General features: G+C 57.3%; 10 protein-coding genes across 10 annotated transcripts in view; 4 read left to right on the top strand and 6 right to left on the bottom strand.

The window, feature by feature from the left end:
- The window catches only part of CHGG_07638 (uncharacterized protein), a gene marked incomplete at both ends in the record, with an annotated part of 8,046 nt that extends 4,825 nt beyond the window's left edge, over positions 1-3,221 (bottom strand). Inside the window, 4 exons of the mRNA XM_001225293.1 lie at positions 122-2,633; positions 2,702-2,759; positions 2,832-2,918; positions 3,015-3,221. Of these exons, the coding sequence (XP_001225294.1) occupies positions 122-2,633; positions 2,702-2,759; positions 2,832-2,918; positions 3,015-3,221 (2,864 nt within the window). The remainder of the gene's footprint in view (positions 1-121; positions 2,634-2,701; positions 2,760-2,831; positions 2,919-3,014) is intronic.
- A 1,105-nt stretch (positions 3,222-4,326) lies between these two features.
- Positions 4,327-5,715, bottom strand: CHGG_07637 (uncharacterized protein; the record flags this gene model as incomplete). The annotated part of the gene is made up of 1 exon (XM_001225292.1): positions 4,327-5,715. The coding sequence occupies one exon, from the start codon at positions 5,713-5,715 to the stop codon at positions 4,327-4,329; it is 1,389 nt and encodes a 462-aa protein (XP_001225293.1).
- A 327-nt stretch (positions 5,716-6,042) lies between these two features.
- Positions 6,043-7,995, top strand: CHGG_07636 (uncharacterized protein; the record flags this gene model as incomplete). The annotated part of the gene is made up of 2 exons (XM_001225291.1): positions 6,043-6,253; positions 6,401-7,995. The coding sequence occupies 2 exons, from the start codon at positions 6,043-6,045 to the stop codon at positions 7,993-7,995; spliced, it is 1,806 nt and encodes a 601-aa protein (XP_001225292.1).
- A 338-nt stretch (positions 7,996-8,333) lies between these two features.
- Positions 8,334-9,191, bottom strand: CHGG_07635 (uncharacterized protein; the record flags this gene model as incomplete). Its single annotated transcript, XM_001225290.1, has 2 exons — positions 8,334-8,621; positions 8,688-9,191. The coding sequence occupies 2 exons, from the start codon at positions 9,189-9,191 to the stop codon at positions 8,334-8,336; spliced, it is 792 nt and encodes a 263-aa protein (XP_001225291.1).
- Positions 9,192-10,278: 1,087 nt separating this feature from the next.
- CHGG_07634 (uncharacterized protein) lies at positions 10,279-11,912 on the bottom strand (the record flags this gene model as incomplete). Its single annotated transcript, XM_001225289.1, has 4 exons — positions 10,279-11,148; positions 11,199-11,254; positions 11,340-11,722; positions 11,788-11,912. 4 exons carry the CDS (start codon positions 11,910-11,912, stop codon positions 10,279-10,281), a joined length of 1,434 nt encoding a protein of 477 aa, XP_001225290.1.
- Positions 11,913-14,410: 2,498 nt separating this feature from the next.
- Positions 14,411-17,105, top strand: CHGG_07633 (uncharacterized protein; the record flags this gene model as incomplete). Its single annotated transcript, XM_001225288.1, has 2 exons — positions 14,411-16,474; positions 16,527-17,105. 2 exons carry the CDS (start codon positions 14,411-14,413, stop codon positions 17,103-17,105), a joined length of 2,643 nt encoding a protein of 880 aa, XP_001225289.1.
- A 1,733-nt stretch (positions 17,106-18,838) lies between these two features.
- Positions 18,839-19,956, bottom strand: CHGG_07632 (uncharacterized protein; the record flags this gene model as incomplete). Its single annotated transcript, XM_001225287.1, has 2 exons — positions 18,839-19,584; positions 19,779-19,956. The coding sequence occupies 2 exons, from the start codon at positions 19,954-19,956 to the stop codon at positions 18,839-18,841; spliced, it is 924 nt and encodes a 307-aa protein (XP_001225288.1).
- Positions 19,957-21,012: 1,056 nt separating this feature from the next.
- Positions 21,013-22,722, top strand: CHGG_07631 (uncharacterized protein; the record flags this gene model as incomplete). Its single annotated transcript, XM_001225286.1, has 4 exons — positions 21,013-21,026; positions 21,099-21,909; positions 21,970-22,387; positions 22,559-22,722. 4 exons carry the CDS (start codon positions 21,013-21,015, stop codon positions 22,720-22,722), a joined length of 1,407 nt encoding a protein of 468 aa, XP_001225287.1.
- Positions 22,723-23,910: 1,188 nt separating this feature from the next.
- CHGG_07630 (uncharacterized protein) lies at positions 23,911-24,883 on the top strand (the record flags this gene model as incomplete). The annotated part of the gene is made up of 3 exons (XM_001225285.1): positions 23,911-24,125; positions 24,453-24,607; positions 24,720-24,883. 3 exons carry the CDS (start codon positions 23,911-23,913, stop codon positions 24,881-24,883), a joined length of 534 nt encoding a protein of 177 aa, XP_001225286.1.
- A 690-nt stretch (positions 24,884-25,573) lies between these two features.
- CHGG_07629 (uncharacterized protein) lies at positions 25,574-26,602 on the bottom strand (the record flags this gene model as incomplete). The annotated part of the gene is made up of 4 exons (XM_001225284.1): positions 25,574-25,986; positions 26,222-26,315; positions 26,399-26,530; positions 26,594-26,602. 4 exons carry the CDS (start codon positions 26,600-26,602, stop codon positions 25,574-25,576), a joined length of 648 nt encoding a protein of 215 aa, XP_001225285.1.
- Between the last annotated feature and the right edge of the window lie 341 nt (positions 26,603-26,943).

The raw sequence follows: 26,943 nt of genomic DNA, 5'->3' as shown, positions 1-26,943 counted from the left end.
CAGCTCATGCGGCTCCTGGCCGCGCTCGCGGCAAGCCTTACTCTGGCGCGCCTCCGACCAGTGCTTGGTATTATGGTTCCACGGGTACGGCGGCAGGTCGGTCAGCACGCGCGGCTCGTACGGCCACCGGCCCCAGGGGAACGCCAGCTGCTCCAGATGGACAGGCGCCCCCCGCCGCAGCAGGTTCAGCGCCGCCGCGCGCAGGTTGTCGTGCGAGTCCTCGTTGCGCACCAGGCAGCCCATGTAAGCCACGTCGACACCCTCGAACTCGGCCTCGGCCAGGATCTCCTTGATGGGTCCGCCCAGCGCCGTGTGGGGGCCCACCTCGAGGACGACGTCCACGCTGGTGCCGGACTCGTCCATGTCGCCCAGCACCATGTCGGTGAATGCGTCGACAAATTGCACCGGTTGCAGCAGGCTGCCGACCCAGTGCTCCGGGTCGGCGAGCTGGGAGAGCTCGGTGATCCGCCCGCCTGTCACGGGGGAGGAGAAGGCGATGGGGCCTTCGTCGCGGAGGGTCTGCGCTTCGGCCTCGAGCGCGGCGCTCAGTGCTGCGAGGTATTGCTTGGCCCAGGGCGCGCCCTCGGGGATTCCGGCGGTGGCTGGGTCGGTCTCGTTGTGGCTGGTTTGGTTGTTGCTGGACAGGGCCTGGCGGAGAGCTTGGCGGTAGGGCTCGGCGATGGGCATCATGTGGTGGGAGTGGTACCCTGTATCGACCCTCAGGCGGCGGGCGAACACGCCGTCTCCCTTGGCCAGATCCTCGACCTGCTGCACGGCCGCCTCATCACCCGCGATGGTGACGCTGCTGGGGCTGTTGATGCAAGCCACCACCGCCTTGCCGTTGGTGCTCGCGACCCGGTCCAGGAATTCCTGCGCCGCCTCGGATCCCACCCCGACAGCGACCATGGCGCCCTTCGGCCCGCCTCCGGAGGCGTTCATCAGCGTCTTGTCCGCGGCCATGGCAGAGCGGTAGTACGCAGCCGCCATCGCCTGGCGCAGGGTCAGGGCGCCCACGGTGTACGCCGCGGCGATCTCGCCCGAGGAGTGGCTGGTGACGGCCGACGGCGAGATACCGAGGAAGCGGAGCAGGCGCACGAGGGCGATCTGCACGGCGACGCACACGGGGATGCTCAGCGCCGTGGTGTTGACGCGCGACGTCTCGGCGTCGCGGTTCAGCTCCTCGATGAGCGACCAGTCGGCGCCGAACTCGCGTAGGAAGTGCTGAGCCGTGTAGATCGTCGACCGGAAGATGGGGAACACGTGGATCAGCCGCCGGCCCATGGCGTACCACTGCGCGCCCTGGCCTGTGAATACCATGCCGATGCGTGGCGCGCGTGAAGGGATGCGCACGGGTTTGAACTGGGGTGCGTCCAAGCTGCGGATTACTTGATCGAGATCGTCTGAGTATGTGGCTACGTGTGCGGACACCCAGGGGAAGCGGCTGCGGCGCATGCTGAGCGTCCAGGCGAGGCTCTTTATCAACGAGAGGATCTCCCCGGCGCTCATGGCTGGGTTTTCGAGCTTGCGGTTGCGCAAGTATTCCTGCGTGTTGGCTACGATGCGCTGGCAGGCCTGTTCGTCGCGGCCGTAGAAGACGAGCACATCACTCTGGGCCTCGGCCTGGGTGCTGGGCGGCGCCTTGATGAGGGGCTGTGGCGCCCATCTCCCGGCGTCCTCTAAGATGACATGGCTGTTGGTACCGCCGTAGCCGAAGTTGTTCACGGAAGCGCGACGGGGCTCGCCGTTTGTCGCGGGCCACGGTTCCAGCTCCGTCGCCACCTTGAGACCCCACTCGTCTAGCTTGAGCTGCGGGTTGGGCTCTTTGAAGTTGACACTCGGCGGTATCTGGCCCTTCTCCAGCGCCAGCACCACCTTGATCAGACCGGCCAGCCCCGAGGCCGCTTCAGTGTGCCCGATGTTTGTCTTCACCGACCCGATGCGGAGCTTCTCGGTGCGGCCCCCGCCCAGCACGGCCGCAATGGCTCGCGCCTCGATCGGGTCACCCGCGGGCGTGCCCGTGCCATGGGCCTCAAAGTACTGCGTGCCCTGCGGGCTGAGGCCGGCGCGGCGGTAGCACTCGCGGATGAGGGCCTCCTGGGCGGCCTGCGAGGGCGAGGTGATGGTCTCGGTCTTGCCGTCCTGGTTCAGGTAAGTGTCGCGGATGACGGCGCGGATGGGGTCCCCCGCGGCCAGAGCGTCGCTGAGGCGCTTGATCACGACGGTGCCGACGCCCTCGCCGCGGCCGTAGCCGTTGGCGCGCGAGTCGAACGAGTAGGACCGGCCGTCGGGCCCCACCAGGCCCAGCGACGAGAACATCTTGAACATGTCGGCCGCCAGCATCAGGTTGCACCCGCCCACGATGGACATGTCGGCCTCGCGCGCCCGCAGCCCCAGCACGGCCTGGTGCAGCGCCACGAGGGCCGTGGAGCAGCCCGTGTCGATGGTCATGCTGGGCCCTCGGAGGTCAAAGAAGTGGGAGATGCGGTTCGACGCCATGGCTGCCATGGTGCCGATCAGCAGGAACCGGGGCAGCTTCTCCTCGTCCCGCATCAGCCCGTCGTGGTAATCGTGCGTGTAAATGCCGGCGTACACGGACGTGTTGGTCCCCGCAACCTGCGACATGCTGAGGCCAGCTGTGGACGGGTTGGTTAGTGGCTAATAACAAAGAGGCGGTGTAGTTGGTAGTGGTGTGCTCGCCTACCATTTTCCAGCGCCTCGTAGGCAGATTCGAGTTGGATCCGATATTGAGGATCTAGCGCCTGCGGGGCGCAGAGAAATCATCACTCGGTCAGTCTGGCTTGTCTTTCGGGTTTACTCTCCGGGTTTCTTACCGACGCAGTCTCGGCCGAGTAGTTGAAGAAGGCGGCGTCGAACAACCCGATGTCCTCTTCTATGAAGTGCGCGCCTTTAACGTGGGTCTACGACAACACTCACTTGTCAGTTCCGCGGTCCAGCCTTTTTCCTTTCCTCCCCCTTTCTTTACTCCAGTTCCAGTCCCTTTAGGCAGAACTCACCGTAGACAACTTTTGGGCGTCGGGGTGATAAACCCCTTTCGGGTCGAATCGAGAGGTGGGAATCTCGGACCAGGCATCGCGGCCCTCGGCCAGCATCTTCCACAACCCCTGGGGATTGGCAGCATCCCCCGCAAATTTGCAGCTCAAGCCGATAATGGCAATGGGCTCCTGGTCCTTGGACCACTCCTGGTTGGCACCCTCGACCATGGTGACTTGTGTGGCAGGTTGAACTTGGTGGTGGAGGCCGAGAAAGGTAATGCGTTGGGGGTTAAGAGCGTGCCTGGACCGGTGACAGTAAAGATGTTGGCATTTACAATGGTTGCGGGCGTGTTATCATTGTATTTCCAGACATCGAGGTGAGTATTTCTTCTACTAGTAGGATGACGCTGAGGCGAGTCCCTCCCGGTTGCCCATATGTTTTGTCCACATGGGCAGCCACATGAGATCCTGGCTTGTACCCAGTGTACATAGTATCGCCGTATCATAGAAAGATAGCAGCAAAGACTCCGGGCCGGACAGCGACGGAATATCACCCTGAACGGGTGGGGTGGGAATATGCTGCCGTTATCTCCGTACTCTTCTGCAATCGGACTAGTGCTCGGACTGGCTTCTGCGAGACATTGAGGTCGTCCATCCCAACGCGGCAGGGGGTGAATGGTTGTGCATACGGCGGGAAAAAACTCCGGCTTACTCCGGGGGAACGCCAACCAATACATTCGTTCTCGTTGTCCCGGGCTTATGGAGTCCACTCTAAGCATGTAACTGGTACCGATGCTAGTGTATCCGGTAAATGAGGGTGATACGGCACCATAAGCCCAGATACTCGTGATGAACTGACTACCACAGCTGTGGTTGATAGCTTTGATAGCCGGTCCAATAACACCCGGGTCCTCATGTCGCCGGGTTTGTACCAAGAAAGTCCAAGTGCCAGTTTCTTGTGAGCGGGACGAATAATATTTCTATCAGAAGCAGGTTATCAAACGCTGGTGGCGGATGCGATACGTGTGTGCAACGGGATTCCATAGCCGGCGTGGGCGGTGGCATTAATGTTTCCCGGGAGGCGAGCCCGGGACTCCAGTATCTACACCAATTTCACATGACACATCGTGACAAGAGGCACCTCATCAACTGTTTCAGTTTAGCGGGCTTATCTTAGTTGTTCTATTGTTAATAGGGCAAAAAGGAGGTTCAACCACCGCCGGCGTCGTTTAATATCAACAAAATCGAACACACAGACAAGTCAAGGTGGTATAATAGAGGGAAAATATAATTGTTACCTATTCATGTACCCTCTCCCAGCCCCATTGCCCGCTCACCCAACAAACTTCGTATGCTGCTTCCACAACGCATCCTTCTTCAACGCCTCCAGATCATCCACCGGCAAGCAGATACACATGCGCACAAAACCGGCGCCGTCCGGCGAATAGACTGTAAACGACCCCGGAATAGGCGCCCCATTCGAGCGACTAAAGAAGCGGGACGGGCCGAGCACCGGTCCCCAATGCGGCGGGCGGGCGTGGGCCATGTTCAGGCTCGACGTGGCGCCGACGTCGGTGTTGCCGTCGTGGGGGCCGTTGTACAGCAGGCGGGAGCGGTCTGGCTCGCGCGCGATGAAGGTCACCAGGCTGCGGATCGCCCACGGCGTGTTGGCGTCGGCCAGCGCCCGCCGCAGCACCTGCGCCACCTGCAGCAGCGTGAGCGACGCCACCTGGCCCATGGGCAGCCGCGTGATGGCCATGTGCACCTGCGCGCCGAGGTAGGTTGGCGGGATCCCCAGCGCCACGCGCGCGTCGATGGCCCGCGAGATCTTGGACACCGTGTCCCGAGCGATGCCGCGGGCGATGCGGGCGGCGCAGAGGCGCTGCCAGAAGAAGGCGATGAGAACGTCGTCTTCGTTGACGGGTCGGGAGGGGTCGCGCGCTGACTTGGTGAGTTTGGAGAGGGAGGCCATGGGCATGTTGAAGTGGCACCATATCGGCGCGCTGGCAGGGAGCGTGAATCGATATCCTGGCGGTCCTCGCAAGTGGGAGTAGTCCTTCATAGGCTCGCTGCGCGGGATGAGCTCGATCAGGCCACGTCGGTCGCGGTTCGCCTGCTGGAGGTCGGCTTCTGGGATAGTATCGCCGTTAAGGATGGCGGCGAATAGCTTCGGGACTTGCAGGTTGGCCGTGCCGTCCATCACCGTATGATGCGAGCTGAAGTTGAGGATGAGCCCGCCGCGGACAAAGTTGGCCTGGAGGGTGATGACTGGTACGGGACCTGTGAGCCCGTGGGGTTGCGGGAGTGCCGGCCAGGGGGCCAACACTTTGGCATCAAGTTTGTTGATGGGAATGCCTGCGGCAAGAAGCTGCGCCATGGGTACAACAATGTCGTCGCAGTTTTTGACGTGCAGTAGGACCCTGGGCGTATCCTCGGGCCAGGGAACCGTCGTGCGTACCCCTGATTCCAAACCGATTTGCCATCCCAGCCACGGGATCAGCTCTATCAGCCGATCGAGGCTGGTCTGAAGGGCGGAAGTAATAGCGTCGCGGTCGACATCGAGTGGGAGTTCAAATCCAAAGGTTATGTGAGTGTAAGCGTTAAGAACGGGGAACTGGCCCATGAGGTCGGGAAGTCGGTCGAGGTTAACGTTGCTGCTGCCCACGCCATCCTCTCCGGCGCCGGGCTGCTGCGTGATCACGTCGTCCTGGTTGGAACCCATGATGTGCTTATTATCGCCAATGTAAGCTCTAAGTCCCTTGGCCCGTGGCTCACCAAACCTTCTATTCCATCACAATTAACAACTGTTAGGGTGTCTCATTTGGGGCGACTTATACAGCTTCGGTTAACGGCGGACTTTCTTTTGTCCGCAGCACATTCCTCACCAATTAGAAGACGAACTACGTGTCGGCAATATGCTGAGAGGGTATTTCCTTGTTGCGCCGGCACGGACTCCGACAATTCCGGTCCCCATTCGAACTTTGGGCCGGGCCATGACCGCACCATCGCTTCCCAAACAAATCCTGAGGGGGGCCGGCATCACGGCATCATGGAAAGGCGAGGTCCTAGTCATTTAGGCCCTTACGGACTTGCTTGCACGAACTGCTTCAAAGCCAAGTGCAAATGCGTCGCCCGCCCCGACGGTGAAGGTTGTCAACGCTGCCACCGCCTTCACAAACAATGTCGTCCGTCTGATTCTATCCGGAGGCGCACCATCGACAAGACACAAAACTCAGCATCCCGCATTGCCGACCTAGAGGGTAAGCTTGATAATCTGATTTCACAGCTACAGAACCGCAATGTCATTGGCGGCGAACCGTCACGTTCACATCCACCAAGTCAAACTGGAAGCGAGTCGAGGGAGCCGAGGGAGTCGAGAGAATCGAGACGCGTGAATTCTCATTCAGGGGAAGAATCCGCACAGCAATTTTATACCTCAGAGCTGGAAGCGCAAGACGGCGGACACCCCGAAGACGACGACGACTATGATGGTGATTATGATGACAATCCCCGACTCGCTCACCAAGGTGGTGCCCTCAAAGCCGTGGCCGCATCGGACTCCCCGGAACCACAGGTCTCCGACAGAGAAGCCGAGACTCTGATCGGCACGTTCCGATCTTGCATGCTGTCTCACTTTCCATTTGTCCACCTGCCCGCCACCCTTAGCGCCCACCAACTTCGGTGCGATAGACCGTTCCTTTTCCGTGCTATCATGTGCGTCGCGTCGCCCTCGGCGAAGGAGAAGGCGACGCGAGGGACAGCGCTGAAGGCAGCAATAATCAAGGACATGCTGGGACGCGACACTCAGTCGAGCACGAGTCGAATCGACCTGCTACTAGCGCTCTTAACGTACATCTCCTGGGGCTGGGACCACGTCCTAAACGGGGGCAGCTTGCTACGGCTCATGTCGCAAGCAAACTTGCTGGCTTCTGAGATACGGGTGGACGGGCCACCTGGCCCGGACGCGCACATCATGGCCCTATTCACCCCTGGGTTCGGCTCGTCTGATGATGGGGGACCTATGACGAGAGAGGACTTCCTGGCGCAGCAGCGCGCCGTTCTGGCATGCTTTGCGTTGAGCTCTGTTGTCTCGGCGTACTGCGGACAAGCAATAGATGAACTGCGATGGACACCACAGATGGACGACGGACTGGCCGCCATAAGCAACGACCGAAGCTGCCCAACCGACTCCACCCTCGCCATCCAGGTCCGCCTGCAACTGCTCGCGCAGAAATCCGTCCAAATCCACCAACACCAACAGCTCGAACAAGGCCAAGTCCCAGTGACAGAACTAGCCAACTTCCAAGCCATCATCGCCCTCACCACCCTGCAAACCCAGCGCCAGGAAATCCAAACCTCCCTCTCCCCCACCCTTCCCGAGCGCGACCTGCTCACCGCCCATATCCACGCCGCCGAGCTCAGCATCAGCGAAGTGACCCACGCCGTCAGCGCCATGGTGCCCATCATGATCACGCAGTTCTCGCGCATGGCCGGCACGCGGGACGTCGTCCTCGGCGACGGCAGCACCGGCACCCACACCAGCACCGGCAGCGGCACGGACAGTGGCGGCGGAAGCGGCACCGACACCACGGCGTCGGCGCGCCACGAGCGCGTCGCCTACCTCTGGCAGTGCGTGCGCGCCGTGCAGGCCTGCTCCGCCGCCCTACTGACGCCGGCCCCGGCGCGCTTCCGGGGGATTTCCTTGGTGCAGTGGGCGCAGCTCGCGCATTGCGCGGTGGCCCTGCATCGGCTGACGGTTACGTGTGATGATGCAGCCTGGGACAGGGCGGCGGTGCGCGAGGTGGTGGATTTGTCGGGCTTGTTGGGGCGCGTGGCGGCTAAGTTGGAGTTGGCTGCTATGGCTGGTGGTGCTGGGCTGCAGGGGCGGGGGCCTGATGAGGTGTTTACTCGGCTGGCGAGGACCATACGTGCCTTTTCTTTGGGTGGGAGCCCTGGTCCTGTGGCTGGGGGTTTGGGCTATTTGCATGCTCGTCCATTTTGATGAGGTTGGGTTGCGGTAATATAATTCAGGCTTGTTCACCCGGATGTAAACGGGAAGGGGGGAGACGGGTGGGAAACATGAGCCATACGGTAGGGAGGAACTGTATTTTACACTTGTAAAGGGGTGATAATGTGTTGTCCCATTCTACTTGGGACTGGTACCTGCGTCTATTGGCTGTTCCATTGCTGTGCTGTTCTCAACAATCGCCTTGCTCCCATAGCCCTGCAATTCCCAATGACCCTTGCTAATCTAACCCCAGTCTAGTGTCTAGTCTTGTGGTCTCGTCAGTAGCATACAATAACAACGCAACCCGCCGTGTATGTAAGATCCCATATCCGTCATTCCCTCAAGAAGCGCAAAAAGACTCGGGCCATTGCCAGCCCGTCATGCGGATCCCCAACCCTCTTCATGGCATCCTCGTAGGGCCCGTCGGCAATAGCCCCTGCTACGTGTCGTGCTCGCAGCATCTCGCTCATAATAAACCGAGAGTACTCCGGGTGGCCCTGCACCGTGATGAGCCGACCACGGACGTACATGGACTGGATCGGGCATTGCTCGGTGCGGCCCAGCAGCGCAACACCCCGGGGCAGTTCGAGGACGGCATCGCGATGCGTCTGGTACATTTTCTATTCACCATCGGCGTCAGCAACCAGTCTCCCTCACCAACAACGACCAGCAACCCCAAAACTCACTAAACTCTCCCCCCCAAACACGCGCCTCCCCTCTTTACTCAACGCCACCTCCGTCACCGACAACTCCCAACCCCCCGGCGAGGGCGCCACTCTGGCCCCCAGCGCCCTCGCCACGATCTGATGCCCAAAACACACCCCAATCACCCGCACGCGGCCCCCATCCAACAACCCGCGCACAAAGGCCGCCAGCCTGACCACCCACGCATCGTCGGCGTACGCGGCGCTGCGCGAGCCCGTGATCAGCACGGCGTCGATGGCGTCCGGGTCCGGGTACGCGCCCGTGTCGGGCCCCCCGCGCACGACGTCGTGGGCGGTGATGGCGAGCTGGGACTCGAGGGTTTGCGGCGGGGACAGGCTGGCGCAGGCGTGCCGGAGGAGGGTGGTGAAGATGGCGTCGAACTGGCCGAGTTTGGTGGAGATGCGCGGGAGCGGCTCGTCGCAGACGAGGATGGCCAGCCGGAGGGGGGTGGTGCTTGTGTTGAGGGGGGGTGGGAGGGAGCCCATGGTGGAGTGTGGTGTGTGGTCCGGGGTGTTTTCTCTTTTCTTTTTTCTTTCTTTTTCGTCCTATGTCCTTTTTCTGGGGTTTTTATGTTTTATGTTTTATCCGTTCCCCTTTTTTCATTTCCATTATTCTTTTCCGCATTATTTTCATCTTATCAGCCAGGGAGTCATCTTCTTTAAAAAGCGCACCACCCAACTTGGCCCGAGTAGTCGGTGAGCGAGGACATGCAATCCGCGTCATGTGAGCCACTCTGTTTGGGTTCCTTCATGTCATCCATCCCTGGGCGTTCCGATTTACACCTCTTCCTTCCTCGGTCACCAGCCAAACACGCGGCTTGATTGGTCCTAGTGCGACGAAGATAGGCCTTTTGGTGACAATGGGCGCCGGGATATCGTACCGTGTGGAGCTCTCTGAACGTTTTAGTTGCTTGGTTGGCGAAGTCGGGTCCCGAATAGGCAACTTTGAGCGTCCCGAACGGGAACCTCTCCGACGACCACACCGTTGAGGGCCGAGATCGTCTCACGTCAGCGGAAGCGAGCCGGCCGTTGGGCGGTGGATCCCGGGAGCGGGATCCTCGGCCAGGGGTAAAGAAAACCGGTGGAGGTCATGTGGATGGCTCGTAACTGTGGCAGGGGACGGTGAAAGCTGGGAATGGGACCCCATTGGCCATGTGTTTGTCAGGGAAACCCACGTCGAACAGGGGGGGTGGAAGGTGGGCTCCTTCATCGGCATTCCATCCAGAATGAGGATGTCGTCAGTCAGGCACAGTCAGCCCCGGAAGGATGTGGGTTGCTGTCCTGGCCTGGCCGTGATCTGGGGAGAGTGTGGGGGCCCTGGGGGGGATGCTCGGTTGACGGCTGCGCTCCCCGGCCTGAACACCCCAGACTCAGTTGGGAATACAACATCCAAGTGGTATTATTAAAATCGCGAGCGCAGCCTGCCGTTGAGGGTCACGGCTGCTCTTCTAATGTTTACTGTCTGTCTAAGCGCTTAAAAAGCAACCCACCTGCGCCAGACTACCCGCGCGGTCGAATGCCCCGATTCAAACCACGGCCGCCCTCTAGAACCAGAACAACTAACGACTTTTATCTAGACTCCCGTCTCCTCTCCCTCACTGCTCGTCATCTCTGTCGACGAGCCCTGGTTGTCAACCACCGGATCCTTAATGGTAATATACTGAGAATGCGCCCTGATCCTCCTCCCATACTTATACAGTACCCACGGGACGGGCACCAACACCACCGATACAAAGCCCAGCAGACTGCTGGCCCAGCCGATCCCCATAGACGAGAACATCTGCACCGTGAACATGGGAAATGCGCCTCCAAAGGCGTACCGAAGAAGACTGTTGGCGCTGAGGGCACTCGCGCCGTGCAGCGATCCGTACGCATTCATAATGTAGAGCGCGCCGCTGCTGTACACCATGATGTTCCCGACAGCGAAGGGCACGGCCGCTACCACGGGGCTGGGCCAGTAGGCACCGGCGTTGGCAGACCAGCCAAACCAGAAGAGGCTGGCCGGGTTGAGGGCCGAGCCAACCATGGCGCCGTACAAGCGGTACTCGGGCGGGACGGAACCGACGCCGTACTTGGCTTCCAGCGCCGGGTAGGTGCGCCGGTCGATATAGACGACGGCGAGAAAGCCGATGACGCAGCCTAGGGCGATGGAAATGAAGGTTAAGCCCTGCTCACCGGCCGTGAAATTGTACTTGTCGCCGCCAAAGATGTAAGGAAAGGCGGCGAAAAAGCTGTAAAAGACGGCAAAGTTGAAGGCCATATAGATGGTCATGAAGAGCACGATGGACTCGACGAAGAGCATCTTGAAGGGCTTGAGAACGATGCGCTGCACCACGGTGCTCGAGGGGAGGGCCACCTTGAGCGAACTCGCGGAAGCCAGTGCGTCAGATCGCTTTTCGTCGCGCGCGCGCTTTTGGAGGATGGTCTTCTTGTACGTCTCTAACTGCCGGGAGGAGCGTACAGGTAGTTGAAGGCGACCATGAACAGGATGACCCATTCTAGCCAGCGGAAGCCTTTTGCTTCGCTGAGGAAACCGCCGATGACAGGTCCTGGGACAGTCAGCAGAGTCCAAATAACTGATGCGACGACGAAAGAGAGGACTCGGGATGGAGTCATCGAGTCCACCATACATACCAAAGGCTGGCCCGAGAAAGGGGGACACAAAGTAGAAGGGATAAACAAATCCCGCCCGCGCGGGCTCCCAGATGTCGGCATTGGTGCCCCCGCCGACCGAAACGACGGCGCTCCCAAAGAAGCCAGCCAGAGTACGGCAGACAATCAAGGTGGCAAAGTTCTGTGCTAGACCAGAACCCAAAATAAAGAAACCGAAAACGGGAACGGTGGTCAGATAAACAATTCTACGACCATAATACTCGCTGACGGGGGCGGCAATGATGGCCCCGAGACCCAGCGCCCAGAGAAAGAGGGAAAGGCCGAGCAGAGATTCCGTATGAGAGACGCCGAATTCTCGCGATACATCGTTGGCTCCGGAGGTGTAGACGGAAGACGCAAAGGACCTGCATAAATTAGAACGCCGACACGTGTTTTGGGGTTGAGCAACATGACTGGTGGCGTCACATACACGTTGACGCAGAGCAAGGCCGGGATGCTGGTCATGTAGATGCGCTTCCACATGGGCCAGTTGTAGGGACAATCAGGGTCATCAGGCCCCCGCCAGTCGTCGCTTGCTTGGGTTTCTTGTGCCATGTTGACCATGCCGCGATGCCCGGGGCGAAGGAGCGAAACTGGACCGAAGCGAGGCTGGACGAGGTAGGCAGGAAACCTCGTAAAGAACAAAATAGTGGCCAACCGCGCCGCAAGAAGCGCCGAGTGCACACGGTGCAGAAAGGGGCATCCGATGACTGATTGGACGGCCAATGTCGAATTCGGGGATCCGGGATGCGATCACGCAAAGGACAGGACAAATCGCAGACAGCAAACGTCGACTTTCCGGCCCGGCTTTCGCCTCCTTTGCCGTCATCGGAGAGGAAGAAGTCGGAATCGGTTTCCCGCCGAGGTGAAAGGCGGTCAGGCGGTGTGCTGCAAATCAGAAGCCGACCATCCCCGGGGGTCCAGACGTCAGGGGTCTCGGAAGAACCGGCCAACAACCGGGGGTCCCCGGGGAGTCAGAGTGTCAGGGAGTTACTCACTCACTCACAAACAGAAAAACAAACCAGGCCTCGGGGGGCGTAACATGAAGAGGTCGGGACCTAACCAGCACTGGCACTGGCAGATCCATGGAAGATTCCGCGGACCCCCCGGGGGCCTGCATCGCTTGAATGGGCTTAAAAGGGAAATTCAACCGCCAACAGCGAAGGAACAACGGGTTTTACGTAAAGAAGCTCAGACTTGGGGTTACACAGCATCTGCCGAGCCTGCACAGTCTCAGACAGGCAACACACGCCAAGCCCCTGAATTTTTCACAAGCCGACGTTACGTCCAACGGGACAGAATCACACCACCGCACACTTCTTCCGGGGTGCTGGCCGGCTATGTCAGCAAAGTGTTTTGGTCGATAGTGACAGGATTCGCTCTGTCATGCCATTCTCTCACTCGCTGTCATTAGCCCCGAGGCCAATGAGTCCAATGACAGGACAGTATCCCACTGCATGTCTGCATGGTCCTCGACTGAGTCGACTCCTCCTTTTCTCTCGAAAATTGTGAACCCAGGATTACTACCTCACTTAGTAAATCCCAGTAAGACTTGACGGATGGAACCTTGTGACCCTGGGGCTGATTGTTGCTCTTGCATGCCAGTGCTTCCTCGTCCCGGAATCCCCTTTTTCCCGCCCTTAGCCTCATCAGTAGCCGCTTAAACATTGAGATGAAAGACATGATTAACACGATTCAAACATGATAGTCCTTGAACGGTCTGGGCATCGCAGGATTAAATACTGACAAGTGCCCATGTACGACCCACTCGTGCCACTGCTCGTCGCTTGACAGGGCTCCTAGAGCAGATCCGAGAAGATCACAAAGTCGATAGGCGAAGGACAGTATCGCAACAGCTAATAAGAAAGTCGACAACGGGCCGCAGCGGGCCGTCACCAAGAAATCAGGCGAGACACCAAGCCCGGATCGCGCGCTTCCACGTTAGTTTTGCATTAGTGTAGCAGACGGCAAGCTCCAAGATCAACCGGTGCCACAAATCGGATTCGTCCTGGCCCCAGGCCCGGGTGGGGTGGTCAGACGCAAGAAGCCGCGCCGGGGGTGCGAGCAGGATGCGATCTGATCTGGGCATCGATCTGGCGGAAGCGTAGTTCATCCCCACCTACTCATTGCGACCCCCTGGGACTCTAGTCCGCGACATCAGAATGTGGCCAGCCCATCGATAGCCTCCAAGTCATCAACCAAGCCTAGGCAATGTAGACATCCATGACTATCCACAGCGGCCACCATCACACCCCCATCCCACCCTCCTGGGCCATCCATCCCCCGTGGCCCCAATATCATTCCCTCCTTGTCTCATCTCAGCCGCGGATATGCGGCTTCTTTCAGTAACGGCTGCGGCCACTGCAACACCTTATTTTTTACTTTTACTTTTTTTTGGTCCCGTGTCGCCATACATCGCATACTGGGTAGTAAATCCGAATGCTACCCTCCACGTCTCCGTCCACTCCTCCCCATATCCGACCTCACACACCATCCCAATCGACACGCGCCCAGCCCCACAGGCTGAGGAATGAGGCTGCCTGAGTTGGGGTAGATCAACACCAAATCCAGACGGGGACGCATGGGCAAGTGCCGAGTTGCATATCCAATATGTCCCATCGACGGCCTAAAAAATGCAGCCCCTACCTGGTCAACGCGTGGCTCGCCCTACCACTTTCTGGCGCGTACGGCGGGCGGGCAAGAAGTACTAGCCGCGCTCCTCACCTCATCGCCTCTGCATTTGTCTCCATCCGACTGACACCACACCGCTAAGAGTAGGGGTGATGAGCGGGGTGCTATCCGTCTGACTGCAGGATCCTCTCCACGCTTGCGTCACGGGCCCCAGGAAAACGCAATCATTCGTAGACAGGAGATGTGATGGCTCCGGCGGAGTGCTCCTCCTCTCTAGCAGGCCGATGCGATGGCGGTATATAAAGGCCGGTGCCCTTCAACAAGGGATGAGCCCCCTTTCGTAACAGTTCGGCTGCACTCAGGGGCGACTTCTCCTACGACAGACACCTTCTTAGAAGCCCCAGAAAACATACGGAGCAAATATGAGGTTCTTCGTTACTGCTACCCTCCCCTCCTTTTCTTCTGGGGCAAAGCAACCTCATTACATTCATTTCAGCAATGCTGGCCATGATGTCTCCCTTAGCCTGGCCGGGTCTCATGACCTGGATGTATGGATATGCAACGGCGACGAAGTAACCGGCGACCTGGTGGACCAGTGGCTCGGCCAAGCCCCTGAAACCCCCAAGTCGATGCTGGTACAGGACGCCAACGCCATTCCCCGCCTACAGGAATACTCCAAGAGTCGGGTGGCTGAGATAGCCACCTTTCCCAAGGAACAGTCCGGTTCCTCGGCAAGAGAAAGAGACGAAGCAATCCTGCGAGAGGCAGAAATGCTCTACGCCCGAGCCCGTGCCAACGCCGGGAGCCGCCGGGCCAATGTTGATCGGCTCAAGAGCAACGGCTCTCGGAGGACCGTTGTGCTCGTGGGGGCCGGCATCATGAACCTCATGACCGCTCAGGTCCTGGTTGAGCGCAGCTATTCGGTGCGCATCGTGGAACAGGGCCCCGATCCCCGCGCATGCCAACCCAAGGACTGGATCAGCCTGGGTGTCACGAGCGGCGGCCACAATGCCCGCATGTTCACCCACACTGAGGCAGACAACTACAACGAGCAGAACAGCGATATCTACCAAGACATGCAGTCTATCTTCCGCAAGACCGTCCGGGGCGGCGGTTGGAGCGTCAAGGATCCCAAGGAATTCTCTTCGGCTGAGCAGGCATGGGTGGGCGCTTTCGAACGTGTCCCAGGTTGGATGGCAGCCATGTTCAAGAAGAACATCCACTCGGTCAACTGCGAGTCTTGGAAGTTGTGGAAAGAACTCATGAACACGGCCCCCCACCTGTTCCAAGACGTGGGTCTGCACAACGACATTGTGCGCCTCTACGTCGAGACAATCGCGCTGGACGCGTCCGTCACGCTCAACCGTCGGCTAGGCTCGCTTCTACAGGCCCCATCTACCCCGGACCTTCTGAAGTCATTTCCGGGTTTCCGCTCCGCTGCCGAGACGGACCATCTGGCCGGAGGTATCATCGCTGAGGGATTCACGGTGAACATCCACCTCTTCGTCGCCAAGCTGATCAACCACCTCATCGCTCGGGGCGCGGAGTTCATCTGGAACTGCAAGGTGCAGGGCGTCCAACGCAACTCCGAAGGCGAGGTGACCTTTTTGCGATCACAAAAGGGAAACCTAGAAGCAGACCACTTCGTGGTGAGCCCGGGCACCACGGGAGCAGCACTTCTCCACGGGACGGCATCCGAGAACCTGGTCCAAGGCGTCCTGGGTATATGGCTGCAGCTTCCGAACCTGGACCCGCAGATTCACAATTCCATGAAGATCCACCGCCGCGCTCACAAGGTAGAAGACATCAACATCACCGTAGCCAAGGACCAGCAGACCGGCGAAGACATCCTCGTCCTCGGCGGCGGGTACGGCTACGTCGGTCTGGACCGCCCAGCACCAGACTCCCAAGAACTCAACGCCCTCTACGACGAGCTCGAAGAGGTCGCACGCATCTACTTCCCCCAGGGCTACGCCGAGGCCAAGAAGCGCGGCCCAACCGCCATGTACCCCGGCGGGCACCGCAAGTTCTGCGTCCGCCCCTTCACCCCCACCGGGCTCGGAGTCTTCGAGCAAATCCCCACCGCCCGCGGCGGCCAGCTCATCATCACCGGCGGCAACAATACGGGCGGGTTCGCGCAAGCGCCCGGCATCGCGCGCGCCGTCCTCCGCTCCTTCCAAGGCGAGCACGACCCCATCCACACGCTCTTCCACCCCGACCGCGGCAAGATCCCCCCCTCCACCACAACCTACAAGTCCCGCAGCCCCAGCCCCATGTCCTCCCTCCCCGGCAGCAGCAGCAGCATCGACCTCAAATCCACACCGCAGCCCCCACTCCGCCTCCTGCTCATCTGCTCCGACAGCCCCAACCACCGCTACCTGCGCTACCGGCTGGACCAAGCCTTCCCGGGCTACCGCTGCATCAGCGAGCCCAACGCCGGGCAACTCCCGCCACCTCACCTCCAAAGGCCGCACGCTCGACGCGTGGTGGCAGCGGTACCACGGCATGCGACGCCAACTATTCGGCTACGCGCGGCAGCGCGCGGCGCACTTCGACCGGCTGATCCCCGCGGGCCACGTGTCGCCGCCGCCGGACTTGGTGGTGGACACGATCAATAGCGCGGCCGTGTGGGAGGCGGTGGAGGCGTGGCGGCCCGAGCTGACCATCGTGTCCGGGACGAAGTATATCGGCAAGAAGTTGATTGCGCGGGCGGGGTTGATGGTCAATCTGCATACGGGCCATTTGCCCGAGTATAAGGGGAATCATTGTGTGTTTTTTGCGTTGCGGGATGGGAGGGTGGATCGGGTGGCTTCGACGCTGCATCAGTTGACGGCCAGTTTGGATGGCGGGGATGTGCTGGATAAGGTGTACCCCGTGGTGGAGGCGGGGGATAGTGAGGATACGTTGTATACCAAGTGTTTGGAGGCGGCGATTGATCGGGTAGTGGAGCATGTTGGGAGGTTTGCGAGGGGGGAGAGGTTGGAGTTTGTGCCGCAGGTGGGGGATGGGACGACGTTCCGGCACCGGGACCGCACGCCGGGGAAGGAGGCGGCGCTGTGGTGGAAAGTGAATGTGGGCGGGTTGTTGAAGAAGGCGGCGAAGGAGAAGATTGCGTGAGGGTGAAGTCTGGTTGGAAGTTGAAGGGGGTGAAGGGGGGAATAAAAACGGGTGTTTGAGGCAAGGTTAGAAATAAAACGGATAGTTGTAGAAAACAACAATATCTTGCATGATCTATTAATGTACAGCTAGCTGCCCCTGAGCCGTGCTGTATGTGACCTCCGCCAGATTGGTTTCACGAGGGTCTCGAGCCAGGTCTCTCATAACGCCAGAGATGTCCCCCAAGTCTCACGTCGCGGCCTCGTTGACGGCCGAGGCGGCATTTTGAGCAACTGCAGAGGGTTGCTCCTGGCGTAGAAATTTCACAGTGAATTCAACCGACAGCTGGCCAGTCGGGACCCTCCAATTGCTAAGACTCTGTCGCCAGGAGGGATTCCGGAAAGGAGACGAGCAGGATGAGACGAAGAGGGCCGCGTGAGCACATCTAGCAACTTGTTAACACAAGTCCATAATTCCCGGGCGCAAGACCTACCCAAGAAGGAACGCCAAAATCAGGTACGTCCACAAGAGGATATGGAATTTCGCCGCCCACTGCTTGCATCTGAGTACTCTCCCGTCGTCCTCGTCACCGCCATATATACGGCATGGTTGGACTTGCAGGAGGGCATCGGCGGCTTGAATGGGTGTCACTACCAAAAAGATTGCTAGGCCGGCATGGATGATCGCCGCTACCAGCGCCGACATCAGCACTCCGATCCGGCGAACGCGTACCAGATTGGTGATAGCCCATGATGCAGAAAATATTCCCTGTGCAGACCTTGTCAACTTCACCGTCATTGATACCAAGTGCATAGGGGGGATGGCATACAGCGAAGAAAGTGGCGAGGAGGGTGTCCCGGATTCCCCAGATCAAATAGTACACCCGCGGGCTGTTGTATTGGTTGATTGCATAAACCGCGGCTGCCAGGATAATGACCAATATTCCACCCAGCGCTGTCACCCAGTGGCCGACGATCACGGCGCGTGGCACTGGTCGGGGTCGGGTCGGTGCCCTTAGATCCGATTGATTTTGTGGCAGGAGCGGTGTCTGTTCAGTGGCTTGCGTGCTGGCGGTGCCTTCTTGGCCTGGCTGGGGATCCATCGTAGAGCAAAAACCCCCTACCTGGGTCGGAAAGTATGAATACGCACAATAACTGCGATCGGCGTAGTTGCCCTTGGCGTTGATTTGGATGAAGATAGGAAATTGAAGTTGGGGTTCGTCGACGTGACTTTATTAGGCAGCAACCAAAAGCTTGTTTGCCAAGACTCGCTCGGAGATTGGTCAAACCGAAGGAGGGGGAGTTCAATTCACACGATAACCTGAGTGAATTATCATTGGCATTGCAATTTGCGGGCTTCCATTTGTACCACTGCTATTCCCAAACCCCTTCTGTCTCCCAACACACCCAGTGCCTTCAACACCCACGACTATACATGAACTTAGGCAGACATAAACATGTAAACAACCACGCGACATGTACATGTAGGTCTTCAGAAGCAAGGCTTATCCCCGCGTAGGCTTTTGTTCAAAAAATTTGACCAGATAACTATTTACTTCGTAATCAAAAGGATATCGTAAACCAGCGAGTGCGGTGGAGATGCCTGTAACTGCCAGACCAACCTGGACCCAAAACACACATTTGAGAGCTCGCAACCGTTAGGACCGACCTGTACTCATATACACGGGTAATCCATGATACCTCAGTAATAGCGTATTAAACCGTGATTCAATCCAAGTACTTGGCCAACATGTTTTATTTCTCCAGTCCCCAGCTCCTGAACTCATCCTCCACCTCGGGGTAATCGGTTGAGTTCCGTGGGCGACGATCCCAGAAGTAGCAATCCTCGTCTGTGGGTTCCGGCCGCTCCCAAATATCTCTATAAACCCTGTGACGGAACATGGCATAATGAGGATCAATTCGTACCCTATGATCCGACGTTGGCAAGAGGGGTAGAGGGCCGTTGGCCCCGGGTTGGTAGGACGACGCCGCCGCGGGGGTTGGAGAAAGCAGAAATTCCAACAGGGCCCGTTGCTCCTCGTCTTTGACCTGCCAGAGGCGGCGTGTGAAGCCGTATCTGGCAGGATGCAAATAGAGGTTGGGTTCAGGAGACGTCAGCGCGTCGGCGGCTGGCGTGTTCCACGGCTGCGACCTGTCAAAGAGAACAACGCCTCCGAAGATCTGGTCTTCGGCCCAGTAACCGACGTTGTCAGCAAGACCGTCGGGATACTGGGGATAATCGCAGTACTGGGGGTGCGTGAAGAGGGTTGGCCAGGGTTCGGGTCGGTAGACTGGGGGGAACTTGTCGTCTCCCTCGTCGTCACCAACTTGCCGCCACCAAGTTAGCTGATCAACAGAATTCCTGGGGTTGGTGATGTGTCGATCATGAAGTCTCAGGTTCCGCTTGTACAAAACAACGGCAATCTGGTGGAGGGTCACGGCGGTGAGCTCGATGAGACGAAGCTGAAAGGGGCGCGAATCCGGGGTCGCCTCTTGGAATGCTTCAAGTAACTATCAAACAGTCAGAATTTGGGTGCCCGATGTACCGGACATGCCTGAGGAACCTCTGTGTCAAAGTTCAACGTCTCCATGTTAAACTCGGCTCTGAATTGAATGCCCGTATCTACAACACCTGGGCAGAGAACAACGTGGCTCTCAAGGGGGTGGCCTAAGAGGACCCGATGATCTTGCACACCTCGGGCAACGCCGCAGAGGGGCACACCATCAATGATTTGACCATAGGTCTGCCGCGCAATTTCCGTGTCGAGAAGTCGGAGAACTGCACGGGTAACGGCGTCTCTGTGTTGCACATCCAACATCTCTACCCCGCTCAGCGATGTCGGGAATGGGGAAGTCCCACTTGTCGATGCCATGGTTGTGAAATCTAAGAAACTAAAACAGTAATGAGATCCCGGTCTTGGGTCAGGGATCCGAAATCATTCGTCTTTCTGATTCTAAGCTGTCAAAGAAAGTGTAGAGCTGTTCGTCGAAACCGGAAACAGAAGATAGGAACTGTGAGGTGATGGTACAAGGTTGAGATGAAGGAAGCCGCATGGGTGTGCGGTTGGACCGAGGTATGTGGTACATACATACCATACCTCCTAAAACAGCGGCACACGGTGGGCACAGCGGCCGCAGGGGGCACAATTGGCACAGCGGGCCAAGGCCTTTTATCAGTCCGCGTTCCATATTTTCAGCTGGCCTTCAGCAGGCCCTCAGCCGGCCCGTTTCGTCAAAAACCATCCTAACCAACTGCAGCATACTACGCCCCTGGGTGATGGCTGTCGCATCCACAGTACGGGCCATCCATCCCATGTTAGGTGTGAAATGGAAAACCATGGAACCATGAGATGGGATCAGACCCTTTTCCTGGCCCAGCATATGCATAAGGTCAAAACACTGAACAGTGTCACGAGCGAGGTTAAAAATATCTCCCGCCAATCAATATGGCAACATCACACCCAACGAGGTCCCGAAATCATGCTCAACCTTTCGTCGATGACCTCTTTTGAAACAGAGACTCGACCAAGGAATCTGAAACTGGACTGTCGAGAGGCAAGGCCAGGGGTTACTTGCCTCTTGCCAGCAGCTGCTAAGGCCGACCGACCAACAGGTCAACCTAGAATATCCATCACGGCCACCGACAGGTTGTTGACCGAGTCAACAGCGGCTTGTTGAGAGTTATCACGTATAAACTCCGGCATCTCGGTGTCGAGAAGGTATCAGAGTTCCTCTTCAAGTTCAATTCCCGAGCTACAAACCATTCATTCTACCAGTTTCCTACTTCAACCACCACCTACCGACAAATCCTTCTTGCACCTTACTTCCTCACTTCCAACTCTTCTATTTGCCATTCCCTACCTTGTTCAATCTCTCATCAAAAAGCATAAGAATTATTCTCCATCTTTCCCATATCACCATCATACACCATGTCAAACAGAGGGTGGGTTGTATGAGTGGTATCCTTGCCTTGAGTACCTACCTACTGACTTGCCTCCCTATTCTTGAGTAACAGTCCGAGTTCCAACACTTCCTCCCGTTCCTCCCGAAACTCCTCTCCCGGAAACGGGCAGCCGCGTACCGGTGCCGGCACGGTTAGCAGACCCACCACTCCCGGTCCCGGAGGACAGCCACGCACCGGCGGTGGCGGCACCGCCCATAAACCTAATACCACCAACTCAGGTGGAGAACCACGACGGGACGCGGCGCCCACTAGTAGGCCCACTACTCCCGGGCCCGGAGCGGCCAGCGGAAACATCAGCGGCTTGGTTTCGTACTTCTCTTCTAGCTCTAGCGCTTCATCGTCTTCCTCTGAGAGCGAGAGTCCATCTCCTCCCCGGACGACCACCGTCACGACCACCGCCACCGCCATACCCACCGCCACCAACCCCAATCACCTCGGTGGACTGCGAATCAAGCTAGTGTCAGACGCACCACCCCATATAGAAACCGGGGTCGCTGACGGTTCTCCTCTCTTTTTGTCCGTGGCAGCAGCCGTCAACTTGGGCCTCAAGATGCTTGAAAGTTCCCGGGGAAAAGACGCTCTTGTTCGTCTCGGTGTTACTGCTATCCAGGGCTGGACAGCGGAATTAAAGCCACACATCTTCCCGGTGACTCCGGCAACCCACGCAAACATGACACCTTATGTCACGGCCTATCTGAACGAAATGAGAAATAACATGGTCCCCATCAAGCTGACCAACGAGCTGAATGGAGAAGGCGCGGCTCACAAGTTCGACTGGGCACGACCAACTGGAACTCAATCAAAGATAGGACTCGAGGATTATACTGGATCACGGGCCGGCATCTTAAGTCTCAACAAGTTTGTAAGCTAGCCACTGCTTTTACACGTCTCCCTCCTCCCTTCTAAACTGACATACTCTCAGATCTTCGAAACCATTGTCGACGCCTCACAACGGATCCAAGGCGGAGATTCCGCTTATGAAAGGACTTATGAGATCCAGATGGCCATGATGGGTATCACCGTCGCCCATGAGCTGTGCCACTTCTTCATTGGATTCTTGGCTGGGTACCACCTCCCCAACACGCCACCAAGCCTCATGTACTTGGAAAGGGACGTCAAGACCATTGCCGGCGTCGTGACCGGCGAGTCCGGCCGCTGGTGGGAAGCCGCCTTCTTTGGCGGCGAGACCCGTTTCTTCACGGAACCTTTGCTCGACCTCAACGCTCCGGAAAAATACCCCATGGGGTACAAGCAAGCGGGCGACCTGTGGCTCTTGAACGGACAGACCACACGCATATCCGTGATTGATCGTCAACGCATCACGGGTCTCCTCAAGTTCGGTACGTACATGTAGTCTCGCCAGACGCTTTCGTCGTCGGGCAGCGCTGACCGGACCATGCTCAACAGACTTCTCCACCAAAATACGGTTCCATTCAGGGTGGTGGGCGGTGAACAAAATCTGCTAATCATCAAAAACACCCGTCTTCGGATGGATCAGATGCGGAATTTAGCCCTCGGTAAGGACAGAGATTATGTGGCGCCAAAGTGGAAAGTGACCAGAAAGGAGCTGGATGACCACAACGCGCTCCGAAAGCGTGACTATGGCGGCAACAACTTCAAACGCCTTGGCATGATCCCTTATAACCCAAAGTACCTTTACAAACCAGTTGCTTAGGTGGTGAGAAAAAGGCTGGGGAGCCGTGGTACGGCGTTGGGCTAATGATCTGATCAGAACTGCAGCGCATGGTTGTGGCATGAGGGCCACAGTTTGATTTATCATTGCAAGCTGTTTCGTAGAAGAAATGAGATGGGCCATAGAACTGAGTTAATAGAGTGCAGTGACGTGAAGAATGCATTAGAAATACATGCAGACACCCTCCCCCTCACATAATCAATGTAGAAAAAGGGCCCAACGAAGTGCAACCCGGAAACGAAGAAACACAAGGCCCGCCTGAGTACGGTTAGCTTTGCCTAATCCCCCGCACTTGGCACACCCCAGTCCCAGTGTCAGCGGCATAAAAAGAAAACCTTAAAGTGACAGTCAGAAGTAGCCCGCTCGTCGAGAAGACCTAGACCTACCTAGGTAGGTAGGTGATCACTGATCCAAACGCTGTGGTTACTTTAATCGAACATATTCATCGCGCTCAACTGAGGCTAGCCGCACAGGAAGCTCTATCTTTAGAGTACGGTGAGTACCTAGGTTGGAATGTGCGGAATTAGAGGGTTCTTGTGTTGTGCTAGGTTGACTGGATTGCAACATCCGCATGTTGAAGAAGCTGGGTGTGTTGGCGCAGCCAAGATTTGCCAAGGGCCTTAGAGGCAGGCAGCGTCGGACTTAGGTCCCATGTTAAGCAGCCCCTATTCGCGCCGCTTAGGGCTGATTGGGGGCCAAATGTAAGCCGTTTGGGGGCCGAATATACTAGTGCTCCAAAACAGGAATCGACATCGGAGGTTTCTTAATGCCAGGACAATGAACCAGGCGCTTCGAGAGCGGGGTAGAGGTGATTCAGGAAACAAGGGAGGACGGAAGGAAGGAATCCTTGTTTCCATACACTGCTTTGGCGCTGAATGTCGCCGGCGTGCCTAGTCGTCTTTCTCCCGGCCCTCGTACATCGAACCGCGAGACTCGAGAAAGTCTCCGACACTCGAGTATATATAGGGGTGCGAGGTTCCCGTAGAATCCAGAAAAAACCATCAGACTTGCTCCGACTGCCACCCGAGTCCTAGACAACATCCTCACATCTCAAAGTCAAAGTTGGTGAATTCCTTAAACACAACTTGTACAAGACCGGACTTGAGACTAATATTACTCTCGCGCAGAACCTACCCCAAGTTCAACCCAGCAACACATCCCACCTCCACCATGAAGTTCTCAGTCAACAATGTTGTCCTGGCTGCGGCTTTGCTGCTTGCTGGCGGAAAAGGAGTACTGGCCTATGACTGTTCGGTGATGCAGTGTTTTCAGGACAATGGCGGCAATTTACCCACTCCTCAGACGCTTCCTTACTGCTATGGCGATAACATGGTCATTGGCTACGAGGGGGGCTCCGAGGAGGTCTGCCGCTGCTACAAGAATGGGTGCAATGTCTTCCAGTCTCGATGCTCGGATCGTGGCTGGCGAGTTCATACCCTTGGCGGTTGCAACTGTTCTGGGCCTAGCGCCTGCTGATTGGAATGGGGGTTGGTTGGCGAGAACCGAGAGTTAGGGGTTCAAGGTGTTGATGGCGCCCCAACTGTCAAGTAGCAAAATTCGGTTCGGCAGATACAGTTGAAATAAGAGGGTATTGGAGCGTTTATTGTGGGGAGGAACAGCCGACTGGAACAAGGTCAGCTCGGTAGCCACATTAGGGTAAATGGGTACCTAGGTACCTTACATTGATAGTAAACTCGCGAAAAATATTCTAGGCCGCCTGCAGGGTTCGAGGCACTTTTGCTTCGGCGATCTTTCCTCGCTACCACATTCTTAGAGGATGCGAGACCAAGGCGCACCCTTGTTTACCCGGAATCCCTGGAAGGGAACGGGCCATGGGGTGGTCAGCCGCCGGTTGCTACTTTGGAAGGTGAGATTGGCGTGACAGCAGTTTGAGTTGCTTGGACCTGCCGGGGCCGAGTGCCGACAAGGATGATGCTGAAACGGACTCCAGCCCAGCTGCCATTGAGCCTTTTCCCTAGTGGTGGGGGAGAAGTATGGTACAAAGGAGATGAGGAGCAGTGGGAAGATGGTAAAGAGAGTGCGGAAGGAGGGCGGTGGCGGACGGGGGAAGAACACGGAGGGAAAGGAAAACAACGGGCGAGTGGCACAAGCAGCCTTCCGCAGCGGAGGGACCGACGACTAGGACGATGACAACCGGACCGTGATTGGGCCTGTACTTAGGTAGTCAGCAGCCCAACGAACCAAGTTCACGGTAAAAAGGAGATGTTTTTGTCGAAGCTCACCCTTGGAAATTCCTGGCGGATACCAGCTCACTGGGAAAAAGAATCCTTATTTCACCGTGCGCTTCTCTGGGCAGATGTGAGTTGACGTTTGAGGAACTTTGAGTGACAGAAGTGACAGTGGAAGGATGGCACACAGCGCAATTTAACCCAGCCACAAACGCTACCTAATGATGACATGGACGGAGCGCTTTAATTCACCTATGAATCTCACCAGCGACTCTCGATGTAGATGTTTCGTGCTCAGTATGGGGCAGCGACCGTCACTGCCCAATAGTTAATATAATTGGTGATTCCAATATCAACCCCATCGCAATCTCACTGGGATATCAACTACAACACCCCAATACCATACGTGCTCGCGAAATAACGATGCTACCATGATACCATCCCAACACCATTCTCTACCACCACCCTAAGGACCGCCCAAACATGGGAAGAGTTACCTAGTTACCAAATCAACATGCGCATCTCTTGCAATATATTATTATTATTCATACTCCGCTACGCCCTAGGGCGTGCCGGACCCTCTGCTGTTTAGTGTACAGGAAAACCGTGCCCTCCCAGGCCGGGTGAAAAACCCGTACCAACAATCAAGGAGCGATGCGTTTTAGTGAGCCTACATATACAAAGAGAGGAGGCCTCCTGGCCTCCGAACGGGGGCGCTTCAGGCCGCCGTTTCCAGCTCGAGCCTCCTGGCTAAGCTGTACATCGGCAGCTTCCCCGTGTCCATCAGCCAGTCGAGGATCCTCCTCGCAAGCCGTGCAGTCGTGGGATTGATACCGTGTAGAACAGAGTAAAAGTCCCGTCGTGTCCGAATTCCAGTCCTCTCCCATCTTCGAGCCAACGGTGGGGCCAAACACCACACTACTAGGTGTTCGGCAGTCTCTCGTCCCTCGCCACACTCGCAGGCAGGCGTCAGAACCTCCGGGACTCCCCGTGTGAACAAGAAGTCCCGTAGGCCTATTGCTCCCGTCCGGATTTGAATCAGCAGTGAGCTCTTCGCCTTGTTGAGACCGTCATGCTCCTTAGGGTTTCGTTCCGAAATAGCGTCTCCCGCTGATGGTCAAAGTCGTCCGCCGGCCTGGCAATTTCTCTGCCGTCTCTCTTGCAATATAAGCATGTATTTCTCAGCTCTTAAGGCCTTGTCATACACAGGGAACTGACAAATAGAAAAGGGGGTCTCCTTTGTATGCTTACCAGTTCCAACTGGCCTTTTCCTTTTGTTGAACACATCTCACTTTTCACCCACTCAGATCTTCCCCTATCAGAAGCTCCCTGCAGCGTGACACTGTCTGTCTGGTGCCACGCCATCTCCACCAACCCAGCAACCACCTAAAACCCAGAATACGTTAGTCAAAGCAATATGCCCGCCCACCCGGAGCAACAGAACATTCCAGGAGTTGGAGACAGCTTACCTCGCAGAGGATTCTGTATTTAGTCGGAGAGTGGACGCTAATCGTACCGCAAGTCATTTGATCCTGGGGCAACTGGAACAGCCAGACAATCAGTGCGATCTGGAAAGGATCGGCGCCTCGACCTGAGAAAGCCTGGTGTTATTGGTTATGTTGTTACGCTGAAACCGGTCTCGGTGAGCTGCGATCAGCAGTTACGTGAGTCATGGTATTTCAAGTTACCTTCAGCCCCGATTCATGGGTTGCCAATCCGATGAAGCAGGGCACCGCTGCGAAGAAGACTCGAAGGGTGTCGGGGCAGTCTTGACATGTTTCACCAAGAACAAGCTAGGGAATCAGCCGAGAGAACGATATTATGAATGTCGGTTCATCGCATGGTATATCCCATTTGCCGACACCGTAATTGACATTGAAGGCGCTGGGGGCAACCGATCTTGAACAGATTGGGAGGCCGGCCGGGAAGAGCAGCGCCACGACCAGTGCTGAGAAGGCCCCGCAAAGCCTTATGTGTGCCAGTAATACGGGCAGATGTGACCAACTCTTGCCTG

The sequence above is a fragment of the Chaetomium globosum genome, genomic scaffold (assembly GCF_000143365.1).
Source record: "Chaetomium globosum CBS 148.51 scaffold_5 genomic scaffold, whole genome shotgun sequence".
Taxonomy (NCBI): domain Eukaryota; kingdom Fungi; phylum Ascomycota; class Sordariomycetes; order Sordariales; family Chaetomiaceae; genus Chaetomium; species Chaetomium globosum.
This window is presented reverse-complemented; position numbering and strand designations above follow the sequence as displayed.